Below are 20,125 nucleotides of genomic sequence, written 5' to 3'. Positions count from 1 at the left end.
TTTAATAGATTGGTTTTCGTCATTAGACCCATTTATTGATCTTCGGAAAAAAAACTCTTACTTTGATAAGAATTTTATTTTTATGTCGTCATCCTCTTTAGGGAAAATTCTCGAATTAATCGATTCTTTAGAATTGACTAACTCGGGTTTAAACCAAAAACTGGATAAAGGAGATAGGTATGGTATCGGGAAAGTGTTAGGCACCAGAACCGCCCGGTTTAAGCCGGCATCCTAATTGTCCATTAATTTACAACAATTAATAATAAGATTGACTTAAATTGAGGTGTAAAATCGGTTTTGATGCAATTTTTAGAAACCGTCAATCATGCATGCAATCTCATCACAAAACATGAAACAATGGATCCAAAGAAAAGAGATGAGGAGAAAAAAGTACAAATCAATATCTAATGTACAATCTACCCTCAACCCTTTAAAATTCTCAAATACTTTAATTAATTACACATAAGCAATAATAGGACCCATTAAGGTCCTTTACATTAAGCTCATAATAAATAACAAGCATTAAAGAATCAATCATCAAAGCATAATAAACACAGAAATAATAGACATACACAACATCACAAAACATACATTCATTCAATCAATGGAAGTACGGTGTGTGTTTATGTTTACAAAGCAATAGCTAATGGATCAACACAATGGAAATCATAAAGCAATAAATAAAAGTGCAAGAATTTAAAAGACAAAATAGTAAATGTGCATAAAAGGAAAAGACAACAACTTAAATGCGAGAAATCTAAAGTTTTAATCAAGAGCCTTAATGTCCATCATGAATGATGAACAAATACACTTGTCACTACCTATACCTTATTTATTGGTGCTCATTCAACCCATTTATGGTTAAAAACGCAATTCAGAATAATAAAATCTGGTGCTTAACCACTGAAGTTCTGAATTGGGTCCATTTTATTGATTTTTAGCATTCTGAACCCTTGAAATGAAGTGCTTGGGACCACAACGGAAGGGGTGTGACAACGGAAGGGTGTGCGCCGCTTGAGGTGGGGCGTGCGCCACACGTAGTGGCGCTAGGCACTTGCCTTGATTAGGGTGTTACAGAGTGAAAAACAAAACATCCTGACTATAGGAAAAGTGGAGTGCGCCACATGTAGGGGCGTACGCCACTTCTGACGCAATCAAAAGCTATTGATTATTCATAGATTTCTCTCCCAACCAATCAAAGAAATGGTGCTTTCACACCTAAATGAAAGAAAGAAAAGACGAAGGAAAAGTTTAATGGCTCTCACAATTTACCTCTTTGAAAGAATCTAAAGATTTTTGGAGGATTGAATGCAAGAACACCCAAAAGCTTGCCTCTTGAACTAAAGATCCAAGATTAAGATCAAATGTATATATTTGTGGTTTTCTTGATTAGCCGAAGGAAAGTTTTCTTGATCAATGAATAAAACCCTACATCTAAGAGGAAACACTAGTTTTCTTGAATCAAATGTTTGAGTTTTTGAAAAGCAATAGTTTCCCTTAGCTAAGCCACAAAAAATCCCCCTTTTGGCACTAATTCCAAGGCCTATTTATAGGCAAATGGGATGTGTTGCCTTAATTGTAAGGCCTAGGTGGCATGCCACTGATGGGCCCCAAAATCGGGCTAGGCCCATTTTTATTGAATTGAATCGAGTGACATACAAAATGAGGCAATGCACCAGGAAGTGCACCGATAGACTCAAAGCGCTTCTTCGGCCTGGTTTAGCTACAAAACGCCTAGTAATCCGAAAAAATAAAAATGGTCAAATACATGTGTGACATCCTACTGAGTCGAGTCTTAGCATGGAGTCGAGTTGAGTCGAGTTGAACCAAACCCGGTTGGGGTAGAATGGGTTATTAAGTGGAGTTACTTGATTGAGAGAAAAGATCAAAGCATATAGGTGAGGATTGATTTGCATTAAAAGATTGAGTTTGGGTATTAAGTTGTAGCCTGTTTACAATTGATGTACCATTTAGGAAGTTTTACATAACATCCCTTGATTTTTGATGGCCTACCCGTAATACTCATTTTCACTTTCCCATTTGTCATCTTTATCTTTATCTTCTTCATTTTCTTCCTTTCCTCTTCCACCTTACTTTTAATGGTAGTTAAGCCTTAACTTCAATTTTTCTTCTATCCAAGTAAGTAAACCTTCTTGAAGTTCATAAGTGAAACATTTGGTGCTATTGTTTTAGAATTCATAAGAATTCTTATTTATAGGTGAAGGGAGTTCTAAGAGTGTAGAGAAAAGAAGCTAAAGAGGAGCTCAAGCTTTTGGAGTAAAGGTTTGATATCTCTTGTTATTTTCCATTTTCTTTGCATGAGATTTGTGTGGTATGTTGCTATTGAGATAATCTTGCTTTATGTTGAGTGGGAGGACTGGTAATGGTGAGAAAACAGGGGAGAACAGGGGAGGTATTGAATAAATGAAGTAAATCTTGAGTTTATGTTGAAATAGGTTTTGCTGGAAATTTTACCAGTAACTTCATCTTGATTTTGACCACATTTAATGATGGAATTAGGAAGTGTCATAGAAGAGTTATTTGTTCCTCTATGTGTTAGCTTTACATGGGTTTTTGAATCATCCAAATCGGAGTTGTATATTGAGAGATATGCCCAAAAGCGTACAGACAGTGCAGGCTGGAAGCGTGCGCGCGAATTGCATGAAGAGTTCGCGTTGCACTTCTCGCGCTCGCGAATTTGAATTACGCGCTCGCGACTTTCACCTGAAACTCTCTGACTTTCATTTGGCACATCTCGCGCTCGCGACTTTGAAGTGCGCGCTCGCGCACTTGGCCCTTGGCCTGTAAGCGCTCGCGACCTTCATCGCACGCTCGCGAAATTGGCCTGGGAATTCACTGTCTCTCATTTGGCACTTCTCGCGCTCGCGACTTTCAAGTACGCGCTCGCGACTTGTGCCCGATAACTCACTGTCTCTCATTTGGCACTTCTCGCGCTCGCGACTTGTGCCCGATAATTCACTGTCTCTCATCTGGTGCTCTACGCGCTCGCGACTTGTGTTTTCATGCATTTTTGGACTTCTTTTTCAATGCAATTGTATTCCTTTGCTTCACTTATATGCCTCCAATCATTTTAACATCAAATACAACATTAGAACATGTATCAAAACAACATGAAAGCATGCAAATGATGTGAAATCAAATAAACATTATGAATTATGAAGTTATGAACTATGACTATGATGTTGTGTGATATTATTGACATATCAACATTATGCTCCATTGAGGTTAAGTAGAAACCATGTAGATAAGGCTATGTCGCGACATAGGATAGCAGATCTGCACCTCATACAGTTTGATACTCCGGCTACAGGCCGTTGAGTGGATATGATTATATATGGGCCATAGCAGCCAAGCATACAGTATTCATCCAGTTTCATATAGTTTTTCTTATCACTTCGGTTTCACTATAACCTTATGGAGCCATACAGATATCTTGACATAACATTTCATGAATTATACAGTATATTATAAACAGTACAAAAGATAATTAAGGTATCATGAAAGTATCATGATGTATGTGCCATATGTGTTTACATGGTTCTTTCTATACATGTATGTGTTTAATTGTTTCTTTATATGTTGAGATATCCACTGAGCTTTATTTGCTCAGCGAGTTACTTGTTTAACTCGCAGGTTTTGAGATTGGACCGTAGAGAGTCAGCTTACAACTGCTGCAGTTCATCTGTAGAAGACTCAGTCTTCAGGGTAGCTACTCATTTGGATATGTATCTTTTATCTATCCTTTTCATGGCATGTACAGGGCACACAGTTGGGCCCATTTCATTTTGACATTAGTATCATGTTTTGTAAATATAAATTACATTATTTTTGTAAACAATATCAGCATGCTATTATAGTCAATATACATTATGACTTCAGCATGTCAGACCATACAGTCAACCAGTTTGTAGCGTCTCGGTCCGGTTCATTCGGGTTTACGGGTGGACCGGGAAGGGGTGTTACAACATGCATCATCTCAACCACAGACCATCGGTCCGAAAATCATAGCAATCGGGAGTTCCGATTCAATCTTATGTTAAAAAAAAAAGATTATCATCACTGAGCCATTAAGGACAAGAATTTAGAATCTACACCATGTTAGAGATAGATATCAACCTCGTTCGCTACTAAGAAGGAGTGTAGAAAAGGTTCCATAATTGGTTTCAAGTATGCTCTAGTAGCATGGTTCTCTCATAAGTCTTTTGAGTTTTGAAACTCTATCGCCATCAACATGAAAACAACTATTTTCATCGTAGCCTTTACCATGAGCAATTTAATATACTTGCAATACTATTTTAAAATTTCCATGTATATTGCCAAAATTAACTAATGACCGTATCTTTTTAATTATTTGTAGTATATTACTTTTGAAAGAATTTCTATTCTATCCTTAATTTTTGCCAAAATTAACTATTTGGTTCCGACATATTTTACAATTATTTGTGAATTTTAACGGGGAAAAGTACAAAACATCAACAAAATGATATAACGGTATAATGGAGGCAAAAGATAGAGAGAAAATACTGTATTTTCAAAAGTGCAAGGAGCAAAGTCATGTATCTTGAAAAAATATAAGGATAAAATGATAATTTTTCCTTCATTATTTTTGAGAGATGCGCTTTGACTGGGGTGAGCAATACTTGGTTTCTAACCCCAAAACAGAAATAAACCGACTTAATTTGATCGGATTCAGATAGTTATTTTAGAAATTCAATTACCGATTAATTTGACAAAAAATTGATTAGTTTGGATCCATTTTTATTTTTAAACCCAAAATAGCTAATCTAGATTGAAATAATCGAATTTAAACCAAATCAAACCACTTCAAATCGATTTGGATCAGTTTTAATACTATTTGATTCCAGATTTAGTTACTATAAAAATATATTTGGGTAAACCGAAATCGAGCTCAATTTGGTTCGGTTCGGTTAACTGATGATGACCCCTGGTTTTGACAGTTATTTTAATAACTTATGGGTCCCAGCACAAACTGCATAATAAAACAAGTACACAGTATAAGATGGCAGTAGATGTAAATAGAACAATCTTTAGTCAATGTGAGCAACGAGTTTATGCGCACGACTGAGAGAAAGCAAGAAATTTCATGACATTAGAATATTATATATACATAAAAACATATTTACATATATTATTAAGCACCTGATTAATGTACATCATGGTCACATGCCATTTGAGGATGGCTAACTTCCATATTGAATTATCAATTTCAAGTTGATATTGACAGGATATCTTCACAATCAAAACTCTTCATCATCTAATGTTGATCTTGTAATAGGTATAGACCATCTTCCCAAGTGAGCTGTGTAATTTATGCACCGAATAACACCTCTTCCAGCTGGCCCATCAGGGAAGTCCAAAACGCTAACACTACCTGCATCAAGATGAAATGATCCCATCCACTCTTTAGTTAGATTCAGGCAATGTACCATCATTGCTATATGAATTGCAGGATCACCCACTACAACAGTAATCTTTTCTGGGTCAGATTCATCGGATAATTCATTCAACAAAGCTTGCCAAGCTTTTCCAGACTGTTCCCACAGAGCTAAAAGTGCTTTATCCTCAAACTGATTCAAAAAACCAGGCTGATGTGCTGGAGCTTCTCTTCCGTCCTGTGAGAATTGCCAAAAAAAAAAAAAAAAAAAAAAAAAAAAAGGCAAATTGGAAATCAATCTAAGATTGGAAATTGTGTATTAGACTATTGCAAAGCAATGAGATCAATTGTGACTAAGAGCCCGTTTGATATAAACGAATTCCAAATTTTATAGAATTGTTTAACAAATCTATGCATTTCATGTTTGGTCTAACTAAAACTTCAATTGGAATTCTATAACATTTCTTCTAGGAGATTGGTCATATTTGAACCAAATCCAATTAAATTTTGTAGACGTTAACACAAGAACTCCAAAATAGTATGTCTACAAGATTTTACTTGACTTAGGTTTTTACTAGATTTATTTACCTGGGCAAATTTAATGGCTAAAGTACCATAATATGTGAATTCATTTGCAAATGAAATGGAATTCTCATTCGCTTGATCCAAACACCATATGAATCCAGTCCTTTGCTAAGCTAGGCTCAGTTCATACTTAGTGGCGGATTTATTCACAAAAAACGGGGTCAATTGACACCCCCCCCCCCCCTCCTCTTTTTTGGCTATTTTCCTTATATTTATAGAGTAATTACTCAATTGACGTTTTTTTTTTTTTTTTTTTTTTTTTTTGTTTGCCTATTTAGCCCCCTTCATAGTTAAAGATCTTTTAATGTTTTAATATTGGCCCCAGGAAAGAAATAATTCTAGTTCCACCGACGTACACACATACTCTAACTTGTGTACTCTAACTCAAACAGCGGAAAATTGGGCAACCACGGGCGCAAAAACTTACATCAGATAGATAGCAAAAAAGACAGAACTAATGTTATCAGTATTCTTTATATTTACCAAGAAAAAATAACAAAAGGGGAAAAATTAACCTTGCAAGTTATTACTCAGATTAAGGCATCATATTTTTTCCCTGGTAACTTGCCTTGTTTGATTGCTGAAGGATGTCTCTGACATCAAGCTCATTGATTTGTTTCATTTCCACATAACGTGGCACACAATCAGCACCCAAGCAATCTGCTGCTTCTTGCACCTAATAATGGTAGCCAGTTTGAATTAGACCACAGAAAAAAAAAAATCAACAGTAGAATAAAGATATTATCTTTCAGAAAGAAAATTGGATATTGCAGTACACAAAAAGCAGTCTCATCAAAAACAATTTATCAGATTTTCCATATAATTCATGAAAGGGAATAATATAATCTGCTGCTTCTTGCACCTAATAATGGTAGCCAGTCTGAATTAGATCACAGAAAAAAAAAATCAACAGTAGAATAAAGATATTATCTTTCAGAAAGAAAATTGGATATTGCGGTACACAAAAAGCAGTCTCATCAAAAACAATTTATCAGATTTTCCATATAATTCATGAAAGGGAATAATATACTGACTCAAGAATGAAGGGCATGAGCTTACTCTGGAGATGGCCATGGCTGTCCCAACACAAGCATTGTTAGGGCTGTTGACTATAGTGCTTACTTTCAGATCAAGAAGAAGCTCTGCAGTTTTCTGGGACTGTCAAGAATCCATATAAGAACTTCAGGACACAGCCATGCAACCAAATTATTTTACACTTTTGGATGAATGATTTACCTGGATAACTCCAAGCATATTCATTGGCTGATCCCCAGAATTAGGAAAACTAGCCTGTGAACATTGAAAAGGTTGACCATGACCTGATAGTTATTAAAACTGATGTGGCTGCAAAGTAATATTGTACAACGTCGCAGTGAATCTTCATGAATTATGTTTATCTAAAGTCAACATGAGAGGGTTAAGTATGAGATGGGCCAATAATGGTCTTGTTTTACGGTTATTTCCTGACACTGAATGCAGTGGAAGTTTGAATACTTATTTTCATGAAAAGAAAAATATAAATTCATTTCTGAATCGCACATTAGTGCATTATTCTTAACTTCTGTTCTTCTTCTGCATGCCAGCTCTTGTGTCTCAAAATCAAGACAATTAAGGAAAACATTGTTACAAACCGAACAGATTATGACTTTCATTACAACCCATTGGTTGAGATTCAAATCCAAGTGCAATCTCAGATGAAAAAGACTTGTTAACTTTTTTTCTTTTCTGACAATCGAAATCTAATTCGAAAAGATTTAGGAGAGAAGTCGGACATGATATGAGCAGGAAAAAAAACCCTTCAAGATATGGTTTCAAACCTCTGCATCACCCTGTAAGGTTCCATGACAAACAAGTATAATCCGCTTACTGGTTTTTCTTCCAGCAGAACTTCCAGCAGCAACTGGTGAATTTGGTGTCTGCATCAAGTTTCAATGAAATTTAAGAGAAAACAGAAGAATCAAGTCTTACTATGTTTATTTAAAGTTGCTGTCAACATATTGAAACCTTAATCCTAATATAAGCACATTATATGTTGATTTTATGCAGCTCATCAATCTGTTGAGGTAGCTCATAGTATTTTCCTCTAAACTCTTGAATAAGCAGCTGTTAAAATTTTGAAATAAAAACAAAGTAAAACCAATTCAACATTACAACCTTACCTCCATTTGAAAAAGAAAATTTGATTGGTAATCATCTGCCTTACTTCCACATGTTAATAACAGAATATTTAATCAAATAGTGTTATGAAACACATCATATACCTGATTCAAACGATTAAGACATATATTGGGCGACCCACCCTCAGCTCCTGGGGTGAAATCCAGCACACTTACACCACAATTACTCTGAAGTAAAATCCTGAAATACTCAGTTCCCAGTCCTGGATAACAGTAAAATGAAAGAGAGACAAAGAAAGTAAATCCGACATGATAATCCTGATAATTTCATGCAATTACAAAAACGAAAAGGGGAACAGTACCAATAGCTGTAGCAACAAGAGCCTGATTAACAGCATTGTGAGCAACCACAAGAACCGACCTACTTTCATGTAATAGGATTTGATTCCAGCAGTTTCTAGCACGAGCCCACAATTCCCTCACTGGGTAATGACCATCAATATTGAAATTTGCAGCATCTACCTGCCATTGACGAAACGCTGCACCAAATTTCTCCTTCCCCTCATGCTTTAGAAGGCCCTAGAATGAATTTTAAAAAATCGTTTGATAAAATATTCTTAGAATAAGATTATTTATGGAAAAATAAAAAATAAATAAATAACTTACTTGAAATGAGTAGAGATCAATTTCTCTCAAATCAGAGTCCGTAATTATTTCCTCTTTGCGAGATCCCCAAATGATTTCAGCTGTTCGTTTTGATCGAATCAGAGGGCTGAAATTACAAACCAGTAAATCGATCACCCGAAATAAATAAAAAAAGACACGAAATGGCAAGTCCTTTACCAGCAAAACGACAACAGACCTGCTGAAGCAGACATCGAAGGAGTCATCAATAAGCATCTGGCGCGAGGTCTCGGCCTGAGCCTCGCCTTTCTTGGTTAAAACAGAAAAATCAGAGCTCCCTTGGATCCTTCCTTCAGCATTCCAGCTGCTCTGCCCGTGCCGCACCAAGACCACTCGCTTCGCAACTTTAATTGAAGGAAACGGCGCCGAAGAGTAAAGCTCAGAGCTCAATTCTGTGTCTTGCGGGGATTTCTCGATCTCTTGGATGCTTGAAGAAGAGCGGACTGTAAATGGAGAGTTGGAGTTTCTATGGCGAAAAAGAAGACGATTGTGTAGAAGTGGAGAAGGGGAGAGTGAAAACATTTGGAAGTGTTATGTTTTTCGTTATCTGCGATTGCTTTTTGCGTTTTGGCGCTAATTTGTTTTCCTTTCTGTTTTGCACTTAGTGGTTACCGTTGTTTCTATCGAACTGATGATAAGCGTAACGATCAGCAGAATGACACGTATACAGGAGAGAGAAGATATTTTCTCGTACTTCTTTATATTTTTTTTTTCTTTTGAAATATCCATTCTTTTTAATTTTATTGCTTTAGTATATTGCATTCCCTCAAATTTTATCTACAAATCAAGAGTTCAAATTTAAAGTTAGCCACGCTAGAAAGACTTTTTAGATATTATCCTCGGCTTGAATATAAATACAAGAGCACAATTAGCAAATATTGGGTAAAGAGCGAAACAAAAATTTTCAAATTTTTGGAAGGTAAAAAATTAGAGTTAATTTCATTTATCTTAGATGTGATATCACATTATGGTTACTCAAATTTAATTTGTCACGTACGTATATATAAATTTCTATTAAAATAACATTAAAATGAAAATAACCTAATCACTTATTAAGATTACTGAAAATCTGATGTGAAAATTAAAATAACATTTATATAATGTCACATCCATCAGTAATAAATCCGTCCAAATGGTTAGAAGAGGCCAAAAAATAATTTTACTAAATATAGAGAGTAAAAATAAAAATTCTTTTCAAAAATTTCACTCTAAAAATTTTAAAAAATTTTTAATTTGAGGGTCCCACAAAAATTTTTAACACGGAAGACCACAGTCCCTCCCAACCTCCTGAGTCCATCCCTGACATCAACAGTCAACTTTCTCCTATACCTATTCTCTCTTATCCAATTAAGTTCTTATTTTTGACAAAGCCAAATAAAGATTTGGGAGGAGTTTTTCTTCTTTTACTATCATTCTCCATGGTACACCACCATCATCAACATGACATCCATGACCACTTGTGTATTCGTATCTCTCTACAATCCTAAAATCAACCCCATCAAACCAAGGCTTTTTTTTTTCTCTTTCTCTCCCGATCTAAATCCTCTTCCTCTTTCAGATCCTCTCTCTCTTTTCTATTTTCCCCTCTCTTCTCTCTCCGCTCTCTTCCCTCTCTGCTCTCTTCACTTTCTTCTCCTATCCCATTTATCATTTACTTCTTTCTCTCTCTTCCTTTTCTAAAGATTCTAAAGAAAGCTAGGGTATTTTAAAGATTTTCAAAAATAGTTTTTCATTATATTTGTTTCCATAATTGTGTTGGATTTTTCTAATTTTCACTTTTGGATCTTTTGTTGTGTTGATTTATTTGTCAAAGTAATCAATCAATATTTTAGCCATCGAATTTATGATCGAGTTCAGTGGTGTTACATTTGTCATTATTTTTGGTTCAATATTGGAAATGGGAAGAGAAGAAGGGTAAGAAGAAGAAGGACAAAAAATTTTTGGAAAAGAAATTGTTTATATGCTGAGATTTGAATGTTTTTTTTTAAAAAAAAAAAAGTGAAAATAAAATTTTCATTTAAAGGAGAATTGAAACTATATATTAAAAAAAGAAACTATTGGGAGAAAAAGCGAATTTTCCATTACTATAAAGTAAAAAAGTTGAGAGAGAAATGAAATATTATCAAGTAGGTCGCATCCTATTCAAATTATGTCTTTGAATGGAGAGAGATTGTTGACGTTGCATTAAATAAATGTAAAATTTACTTAAAACTTTTCCATTCGGTAATTTTAGCCGGTTATCAAGTCATTTTAATTTTAATGTTATTTCAATAGAAGTTGATATATGTTTATGTTGCAAATTGAATTTAAAGTATGATAATGTAAACCACCTATTAAAGCACAACGAGTGAAATAAACCTAAAAAATTACTCTTTGAGAGTTCAAAATGTAATTTTTATAAAGAAATTTTTATTTTAATTTTTGTGTTGTCCTCACCCCCTCCATCTAGTTCTGACATATGCAAACCAAAAAAATTAAAAAAAAAACATATGCAAACCATTTGTGTATGTGTGTCTGTTTGTGTTTTTTCAAAGAAGATCATGAGAGAGAAATGTCTAGTCTAAAGACATATAAACAATATTATTATGCTCCTATAAACTGATTTATAATGTCCATTTTTTAGAAGATGATAAAATTTTAAATCTACGATATGTTTTGTTATGAGGGAAAGTAATTCATGTCTAATAAAAGATTAACTTTCATTATTTTAAGAGAAACAATATCTCCCTAAATTACAGTGAAATTAACACATACCTCCTTTTATATTCTAAAACTAACACACGACTCCCTAAATTTTCATTCCGTCGTATAACCACCTCCCTCCTTCCAAAATCAGCCTAATTTTCTATTAGTCTACCTCATAAAGTAAGGTCAAAGGAAAGAGAAAAAAATAAAAGATAATTTCTACCCTTATAATCCCTAACCCCTAAACCAAACCTACTGCAATATTAGACTGTCGTTGCCACTACAATGAAATCAAAGTTTAATTACACCTGATAAATCAAAGTTTAATCTGGTTTCTAAAACAATTAATGACTAATAAAAGAGAAAGATAATATAATAAGAATCCACAACTGCATATCCAATGTTCATTAGAGAATGGACAGCGATGTATATCCTTATCTTGCTCTTTTCTTTCTCCCTTGTATGATTTTCTTGATCTAATATCTACAAGAAAAATTCAGATCCAACTAAGTAAGATTTCCAATAGAAATGAATCAATTGAGAAAAGAAATGAAAGCATGCACTCAAAGAAACAACAAAAAATTTTGAAATTGTACGTCAAAATCAATGCAAATGAATTCAAAGTCCACAACTTTTTCTCTGTAAATAGTACTCCTTTCGTTTCACTTTAATAGCAACAAATAGGTATTTACCTGGTTCCACTTTAAGTGCTTATTTAAGATTTTAAGAGTATATTAATTATTTTTTTTCAATTTTACCCATATGTATTAGGTGTTTTATAGCAAAATTAAATAGAGAGCTTTTAATTTTAAGAAGGGCAATTTAGACATTCTACCATATACTTTCGAAAAATTAATATATTCCAATCATTTTCTTAATCCTTGTGAAAAGATCAAATGTTGCTATTAAAGTAGAACAGAGGGAGTAATATATTGATAATAGCTGGCAACTACAAGATACAAAATTTACAAATGTTTAGACTTCGTGTGCGAATAAAACCTATTAACACAATGGGACAAAAATTTAGTTAAAAAAAATCCAGAATAAAGATAACAAATTTAAACACCTACATAATATATATTCTCTCATAATTCAGGTAATGAAAACTAAATTAAGCCCAATATTCATACTTTATGTAATCCAGCTAAAGAAAAAATAAAAATTAAAAAAATGCCCCTTAAATCTTAAACAAAACTAACAAAACAAAATGATATCAACAAAATTCGAAATCAAAGCTACAAAAACATAATAAAAAGATTCAAACTTCATTTCAACTAAAAAATCTGAATTATTAGCTCACTATCAACAGAAGCACAAGGAAGAAATCATCTAAAGAACATCAAGGCACAATATTTAAAAGAAATTCAAAATCGATGAAGAATCAACAAAGCGAGTGAAGTTACCACAGTAAATCTGAAAAATATCAACTTGATTTGAATCCGGTAAATTTGTAAATTCTCAAATGCATATTGGATTCTTCTTTAGTGTATCTGTGTTTAGTTATGAGCGAATAATAGGTTCTCACTATGTTTATCAACTCCTCAAGCTAGAGCTAAATTGGCAAAGACCATCACTTCCAGTCGAACTATCCTCAGGCCATGTTTTCACCATATTTGATTCTTTTTGCATAATACATAGAGTAATTTAGTTACAAAGTTAAAATATAGGCATTTTTAATATTTTGCGTAAGTAAAAATCTTAATTTCATCTCAAAGTAGTCTACATTGTCTTTTAAAATATTAAATTAATGTTAACTAGCCTTAACGGAGGTAGGCATGATCACCAAGCTAGTTTGAGCCAGAACCAAATCAAAATTGAAATTAAATTTTGGCAAATCGAGATCGACTCAAAATGAAAGTTTAAAAAACATAAGTTGGCACCGAGGGTTCATATATCAGTTAATGTTCATATTCTTGTAAAAAATTAACCAATACCGGCCTAAAATTGGATTTTGAACTTGCAATCCAAGTTGATTTGGTTCAATAAATGCATACCAAAAAGTTATACACTTTTATGGGAGAAAAGGATAACTATTTATATGTGCGCGCATGTGTGTGTTTAAGGAAGAACATAAGAGAGAAATGTTCAGTCCAAAGACACAAATAATGACATTTCGCTTTGGAAGATGCTAAAATTTTAAATCTACATTTTTTTATTATGAGGGAAGACAATTCTTGTCTAGTCAAAAATTTTTAAGGTTTGTAATCGTAAGTAATGACCTTGTACTTAGATTTTTTTTTCAGGTTTGAACTGTTTGTTGGTGCTGATCAACAACTCTTTAGTACAAGAGAATATATCAATGCATATTGTGTGTGTTGATACAAAGTGGTTCCTATTTCTTTATTCCCTTCATATTACCTTCAATATGAAGCCTTTTATTTTTCTTTGATCGCATATGACAGGCTCCATTCTAAGCCTAAATAGGTTATTTGACTCTTTTTGTATAATTTATTGAGTAATTTGGCTACAAAGTTCAAATCTAAGCACCTTGAATATTTGGCCCAAATAAAAATCCTTACTTTTATCTCTATTCTATACTATCTTTAGAACATTAAACTAATGCTAATGGAACTTAATGGGTAAGCTTGGCAGACTGGTTTGAGCAAGAACTCTATCTGAATCAAATCAGATTTTGGTGAATCGAAATCGACTTGAAATGAACGGTTCACAAATTTGAATTGGAGCCGATAGTTCATGGACCAAGTAACTAAAATTGGCCCAAAATTGAATATTGAACTGACAATCGAGGCGATCTGGCCCAATATATGCATAGTTAATAAAATTTATGAAAAAATTTTTGGCTCTTCAGTCTATTTTTAGCTATAGATAGGCAGAGTAGTCACATCTTTGAAAATTGAGGAAATTTATTACTTTCTCACTTGGTTTAGGAAGCAAAATTTATGTCTCTATTTTCTAAAATTAGCTTTAATTTTGTTTCTAAAGAAAAAGAGATGTGTAACTCTGAAATCCAATTCTTAATAAATTTTTTATTAGAAGAATATAACTTACTATTAGAATTATGGTCGGAACCAAAATCAATTAGGAACCATTAGTCCATGCACCGTTTCAAGTTTAAAATTTTAGAAATCTTAAACTGTTAATTTAAAGAACAAAAATCATCGATTCAATGGACCAGCCTTACCTAAATGGAGGTAATAGTTTAAGTGGATACATATTAAATAACAAATAACATCAAGATGTATGTACATGATATGTACTTAATGTTAATTATTTATTTCTGAAAAAGATCACACAGGTACATAAGATGAATTAACCCTTAAAGTTTGATCCTTTAGTCGATAATTCCCTTCCAGAGATCAGGACCTTGACCTTGACCTTAACCCTGGGTAAAGTGAAAGAGGGCGTTTATCGAAGAACTAAGTGAACCTTGAGTAAATTGAGACTTTACTTCAATTCATTTTCTGCCTCTTTCATCTCATTCGTTTTCCCAATTTGCAACTTGCATAGATTATAAATTTATCAGTAGATTGCAATAAAATGGAAATATATAATTTAGGCCATGTTTTTAGCTTATCTATCATATCTACGCTTGTCAACAAAGATTATATTATCCCTTATAGTAACCTAAAAGTACAGTGAATTGGGTTAATTAAAGATTTTGGTGAAAGTTTGACAGATTAAGAGGCAATTAGAATAAGAAGATGAAGATGAAAGGAAAAGGCAAATGAGACACAAAGAATTTAAAGAGGTTTAGCTATTCCAATCTTCTTCTTAAGGTCCTCCTCCAAAGTTTCAATCCACCATCAACTTCTTCATTGGATGTAGAACAAACCTTTACAATCTCTCAATGGCAAATCCTTACACTGTACAAACTCAATTTCATAATTGTGTAATAAATACACCTACAAGAACTTTCTCACTCAATTAATACAATATAAACTCATTCTCTGTAACACCCTAGATGCAATGGAAGTCTTATACCCCCAATGTTATGTAAATTAAGTAAATAAATAATAAAGAAATATTTTATAAAATATGTGACTTATTTAGATCATAAAGGACTATTGAAATATAAGGAAGTGAAATTTATAAAGTATTAAAGTGATTTAAATGGAAAATTCTAAAACATCTAAGGTATGATGACACAAATACAGAAAAATCTCCTAAGGAAATTAAATTGAAATGCACCAAAATTCTATAAAAATAAAATATAATCTTAATCTAATTAAGTGAACCAAAAACTATAAATTAAAATACTAAAAAAAAAAAAAAGAAGAAGAAGAAGCTTATGTAATAAAAATGTGAAATGACCTAAAAGGGCACCGAGACTACTACTTAACCAACGTGACTAAAGAGGATAAAAGGGAAATCTTACCTATACAAGCGGTAATCCATCTTTTTAACAACAAAGCAAGTCACTCATCTTTGACCTAAGGGAAAGAAGGATAAGTGTATGAGTGACTCACCTCTTTAGTAAGAGAAAGGAGGCAAGTGTATAGGTGAGTCATCTCCTTAGCGAAAAGAAAAGAGGACAAGGGTATTAGGAGATAACACCCATCTCTTCACCTTTCATTCCCAACGTAGGCTTCTTCTTTCTCCTTCTTCTTTCTATCATTCTAACATTTGCTAGAATTTATTTACCAAAAAATACCAAGTGAAGATAATATTATCAAAGGAAAAATGAAGCTAACAAAGAAAAAAGAGAAGAGAAAATAAAAGAAATTAAAAGAAAGGTATGGAATTTAAATTCTGCCTTTGATTTTCATATTTTCCTAAGCTTAAATCCTTAATTTGATGAATCAAAACTCAAAATTATCTTTTAAAAATATGAATTGATCAATTAGGATGCTAGAAATTGGTTTGGATTGAAAGGAATTGATCATGTAAAAGTTAGAAACTTAAATTTCCAAAACTGTCTTAATGAAACTGCTTCAATTCAGCCACTGTATTTTGTTAAATTAAATATGTAAACAAGCTTTAAAATTAATAAAATTTTATAGAGATATAGGTTGGGATGTTGGGAAGGTTTTGGTAAAAGGAAATGTCCAGAAGATGAAAGGAAAGGAATTTATAGCTAAGTGAATACAGACGGCTCAGTGTGACACTCTAAACAGATTTCAGCACTGTGTTTAGGCTGTTTGGCCATGTAAATAAACTTTACAAATTATGAAATTTTACAGAGATGTAACCTAAGATGTTAAGAAGGTTTTTTTGAAAAGGGAAAATCCAATTGATGAGGGAAAATGGAGATATTAATAAAAGAAAGAAGACTGCTCAGTATGTAAAAGCTGAAAATTCTGATTCTGTAATTGGATTATTTGAATAGGTAAATAAACTCTAAAATTCATGAAATTTAATATGGGAGTGCCTTAAGATGCTGGGAACATCGTGTGAAAATTTCATACCAAAAGGATTTTTAGAAATGAAAATATATTCAAGAGAATGTAAGTGACTGATATGCTGAAAATTCTGGATCTCCTAAATGTGCACTAAATTGAGCATATTAAAACATAAGTGAATAGACTATGAACATAAGCATATAATGGATGAACATAAAGCTTAATGTGTGTAATTTCTGTCTCCAAAATTTTAGATTCAAATTTAATGAATAAAAATATCAAAAAACCTTGAATATCAATAAAGAGCTAGAAGCAAAACTAAAAAAGTTTAATATGTGTTTAAATGTGAATATAGGCCGAGGATTACCACGAAACTGTTTTGAAAATTATAAGTGCTCGAGAGGAACCAAATTGTTGCTTTCAAGGTGAGTTATAATGTCTAATCCTTTCTTGTTACATTGGAACTTTTGATCAAATGCATACCGTTATTGGTATTTGAAACCATTTGTTAATTGTGATATTGAGATTGTGAATTGTGAAATTGTTTGGCCTCTAGGCCTATTTGATTGTATCAAGCCATTTGTTTAGCCAATATGACAGAGTCCCAACTGGATGGGGTTTATACCATCAGGATATGTGCACATAGAGGTTTGTAATTAAAGGGAGAAGTTACTGCCATAAAGTGTGTAGTGTGTGATAGCACTAGAACGTACATAGTAATATGTTTTCTTCAGTGCTATCTATGTGATTATTTGTCATATTATTGATATTGCCTTTGTGATATTCATCCAATTACTATGAATCCTTTTATATGGACTTATTTCTGTTGATGAGCTACAATGGTACTACCATTTTGTATTACTATAAATGTTGAACCTTGAGATACTTTTCAGTGTACATGCTATCAATAGGACACTATAATTTCACTGAGTTGATGACTCACTCAAGCGTATGTGGTTTTAGGTAGAGGTGATCCAGATCCATTAGCTTCTTGATTTCCTTCTTCCAACAAGAAGCCTGTGAATGATGTAACTAGTTGTCAGATATTATAAGTTGTTAATAAGCTATATGAACTCTAGTTTCTCCATAGTACCTTTGTGAATGATATTAGTATTGTTTGTATGAAGCTATAATGTAAACAGTATTTTGAGAATGTGATATATGATTATACAAAGTGTATGAAAGATTGTAATCAATAATCATGGGAACTAAATGAAAGTAAATAAATTGATTATAGCCCACCTAAGTAATTAATCAAGATAAGTAATGTGTGCAATTGGATTAGTTCAGTTGTGGGTTCTACAAGGTTCCCGATGGCCTTAAGCCTACCTGGACCCTAGGACCGTCGCACCATCAATTTTGGGGTGTGACACTCTCAATCCTCCAACTATAATAAATTTCAACAATAAAAATTATCACACTCAATCTATTAATATATCTCAAGTTCTAGAGAAAGAGAAAATGAAAACAATGGAAAAACTTACTTAATCTCTTTTGCAACGTCGTTGTCACTTCTTCCAAGTCAATTCAGACACATATTTATAGTTAAGGCTCAAAAATAGTTGTTAGAGGTGTATGTAATATAAAAATAGATGTTAACTACCAAAAGAGTCGCTATAAATGTTTGGCAAAAAATTCAAGTTCGGTAATGTAAAGCCACTTTAGGCAGCCTAAAGTTTGGAGGCAAAAATGATCAATTTAAAAATTGACTTTAGGCTGCCTAAACTCAAATTTGGGCACCTAAAGTGCCTGAACTAGAAAATTTTGAATTGTTTCCTGACGCCTAAATTGAACTTTAGGAGCATAAAGTGCAGCCTAAACTCCCTAAAATATCTATAGCTTTTGTTAGAAAACTCCATTTTCAAAACCATTTGAACCATCAAAAAATGTATATTTAAATAACTTTCCAAAAACATGAATTTCTATAATAAAATACTACTCAAAACAAAAATTCATTTCAAAATACAAATGCAATATATTCAAAATGTCACCAAGACTTAATTTATTTGAATGAATTCCTAATTTTAAAAGGTAATTGACTTTAAAATAATTTTTAAAATACAAGTTTTAATATCATGAAATATATTCAAAAAAAATTTCTAGAATTGAGTCAATTAATTCATTGAAAAGAATAAAAAATCTAAAGACTTGACTTGTGGGCTTCTAATATCTTGAATATTTATCACTTGAAGCTCTTAAGGTTAATTTTCTTGGATGAATCTACTAACCAAAAACACTAATTGAAATTAATTTGTAGCACATCAATTTTTTATTATCATCCAAACGTAGTATAAAATATTTTATCCAACAGATTCCTATCATCTTCCATTTTCGATTTTCCTGACACACATTATGAAAAATTACTGTTATGGAAAGAATCAGTAATATGAGTTAGGATTGGGGTAAATACTATTTAGTCCTTAGGATTGAATATACTGGTCAAGACTTCTATTCTCAAAGTTACATTGTCAAGTCCCTCAATTGTAGTTCCGTTACATTACTAGATAAATCCATTCAAAATAAGATAAATTTCTATTCGTCGATTAAAATTTAATAATAAAAATTCCAAAGTCAATTAATGGAGAATTGTATGCATAGAAAAATATTTTATTTATTTATATTATATTATATATATAAATGTGGGAATAACAAGATTTTCGATATTGCCTTTAATGAAATTTAAAATGTGGTAAAATAACCTTAGTTATAGCCAATTAGAAAATTATATTTTATTTTTATTCGATACATTTATAAAAATCATTTTAAAAATAAATACATATAGATAAATAAGAATTTCAAAATTTTAAGTTTTATCTTTTTTTAAAAAAAATTATTTTTAATAAATATATATGATAAGCATACACTTGAAAATTTTTATATTTTAGTTTTTAAATTTATTTTTTAAATACTTGATTGTGTTTTTATTATAATTTAAAATATTTTATTTATGAGAGAGATAAAAAAAAAAAGAAAAAAAAAGCATATTTTTAATATTCACATTAATCTCATATCAAATTTTGTTTCAACATTATAAAAATATAAATAATATAAGATAAAAATATAATATTTTATTTAAGAGAGAGGTATAAAAAAGAAATATATATATTTTTAATATTCTTTATATTCAGATTAATTTGATATTAAATTTTGTTTTAACACTATAATCAATATTTAATACTAAAAAATAAAAACGAGTATAAATAATAAGTAAAAGTGAATGATAATATAAAAAAAATTAAACGAATATGAATAAAAGTATAATCAACGTAAAACGCACGTCGTAAAAGACTAATAAAGTAAAAAGAGTTAACCACACATCCCATTTAGCGTAGTTGGCT

At 32.1% G+C, this 20,125-nt stretch overlaps 1 protein-coding gene and 1 long non-coding RNA gene across 4 annotated transcripts; one reads left to right on the top strand and one right to left on the bottom strand.

Annotated features, from left to right (window-relative positions):
• Positions 1 to 4,824: 4,824 nt before the first annotated feature.
• LOC105637366 (phosphoglycerate/bisphosphoglycerate mutase family protein) lies at positions 4,825 to 9,404 on the bottom strand. Of its 3 annotated transcripts, XR_005179249.2 has the most exons (10): positions 8,981 to 9,404; positions 8,785 to 8,890; positions 8,481 to 8,697; positions 8,263 to 8,381; positions 7,819 to 7,917; positions 7,238 to 7,291; positions 7,061 to 7,159; positions 6,570 to 6,677; positions 5,182 to 5,654; positions 4,825 to 5,011 (listed from the first exon to the last, which is right to left on the bottom strand). XR_005179249.2 is itself a non-coding variant. In XM_012220813.4 (9 exons), exons 1-9 carry the CDS (start codon positions 9,322 to 9,324, stop codon positions 5,280 to 5,282), a joined length of 1,521 nt encoding a protein of 506 aa, XP_012076203.1. In that variant the 5' UTR covers positions 9,325 to 9,404; the 3' UTR covers positions 5,105 to 5,279. The 3 variants fall into 3 exon arrangements, 2 of the variants coding, with proteins under 2 accessions (XP_012076203.1, XP_020536267.1); XM_012220813.4 differs by lacking the exon at positions 4,825 to 5,011 and having other exon boundaries at positions 5,105 to 5,654; XM_020680608.3 differs by lacking the exon at positions 4,825 to 5,011 and having other exon boundaries at positions 5,105 to 5,654; positions 8,962 to 9,142.
• A 6,524-nt stretch (positions 9,405 to 15,928) lies between these two features.
• On the top strand, positions 15,929 to 17,961 carry LOC110009902 (uncharacterized). Its single transcript, XR_005179246.2, has 3 exons — positions 15,929 to 16,181; positions 17,143 to 17,212; positions 17,751 to 17,961. It is a non-coding gene; the product is annotated as an uncharacterized LOC110009902 (long non-coding RNA).
• Positions 17,962 to 20,125: the final 2,164 nt, after the last annotated feature.

Source organism: Jatropha curcas, chromosome 1 (assembly GCF_041381405.1).
Source record: "Jatropha curcas cultivar XTBG-Jc1 chromosome 1, XTBG_Jcur_1.0, whole genome shotgun sequence".
Taxonomy (NCBI): Eukaryota; Viridiplantae; Streptophyta; class Magnoliopsida; order Malpighiales; family Euphorbiaceae; genus Jatropha; species Jatropha curcas.
This window is presented reverse-complemented; position numbering and strand designations above follow the sequence as displayed.

Excerpts from the sequence above, each read along its gene's own strand:
- LOC105637366 (XM_012220813.4), bottom strand. The coding sequence starts at position 9,324 with ATGTTTTCACTCTCCCCTTCTCCACTTCTACACAATCGTCTTCTTTTT. Across the intron at positions 8,698-8,784 it reads TTGATCTCTACTCATTTCAA|GGCCTTCTAAAGCATGAGGG; the intron begins GTAAGTTATTTA and ends AATTCATTCTAG. Across the intron at positions 7,292-7,818 it reads CCTTACAGGGTGATGCAGAG|GCTAGTTTTCCTAATTCTGG; the intron begins GTTTGAAACCAT and ends CAATGTTCACAG.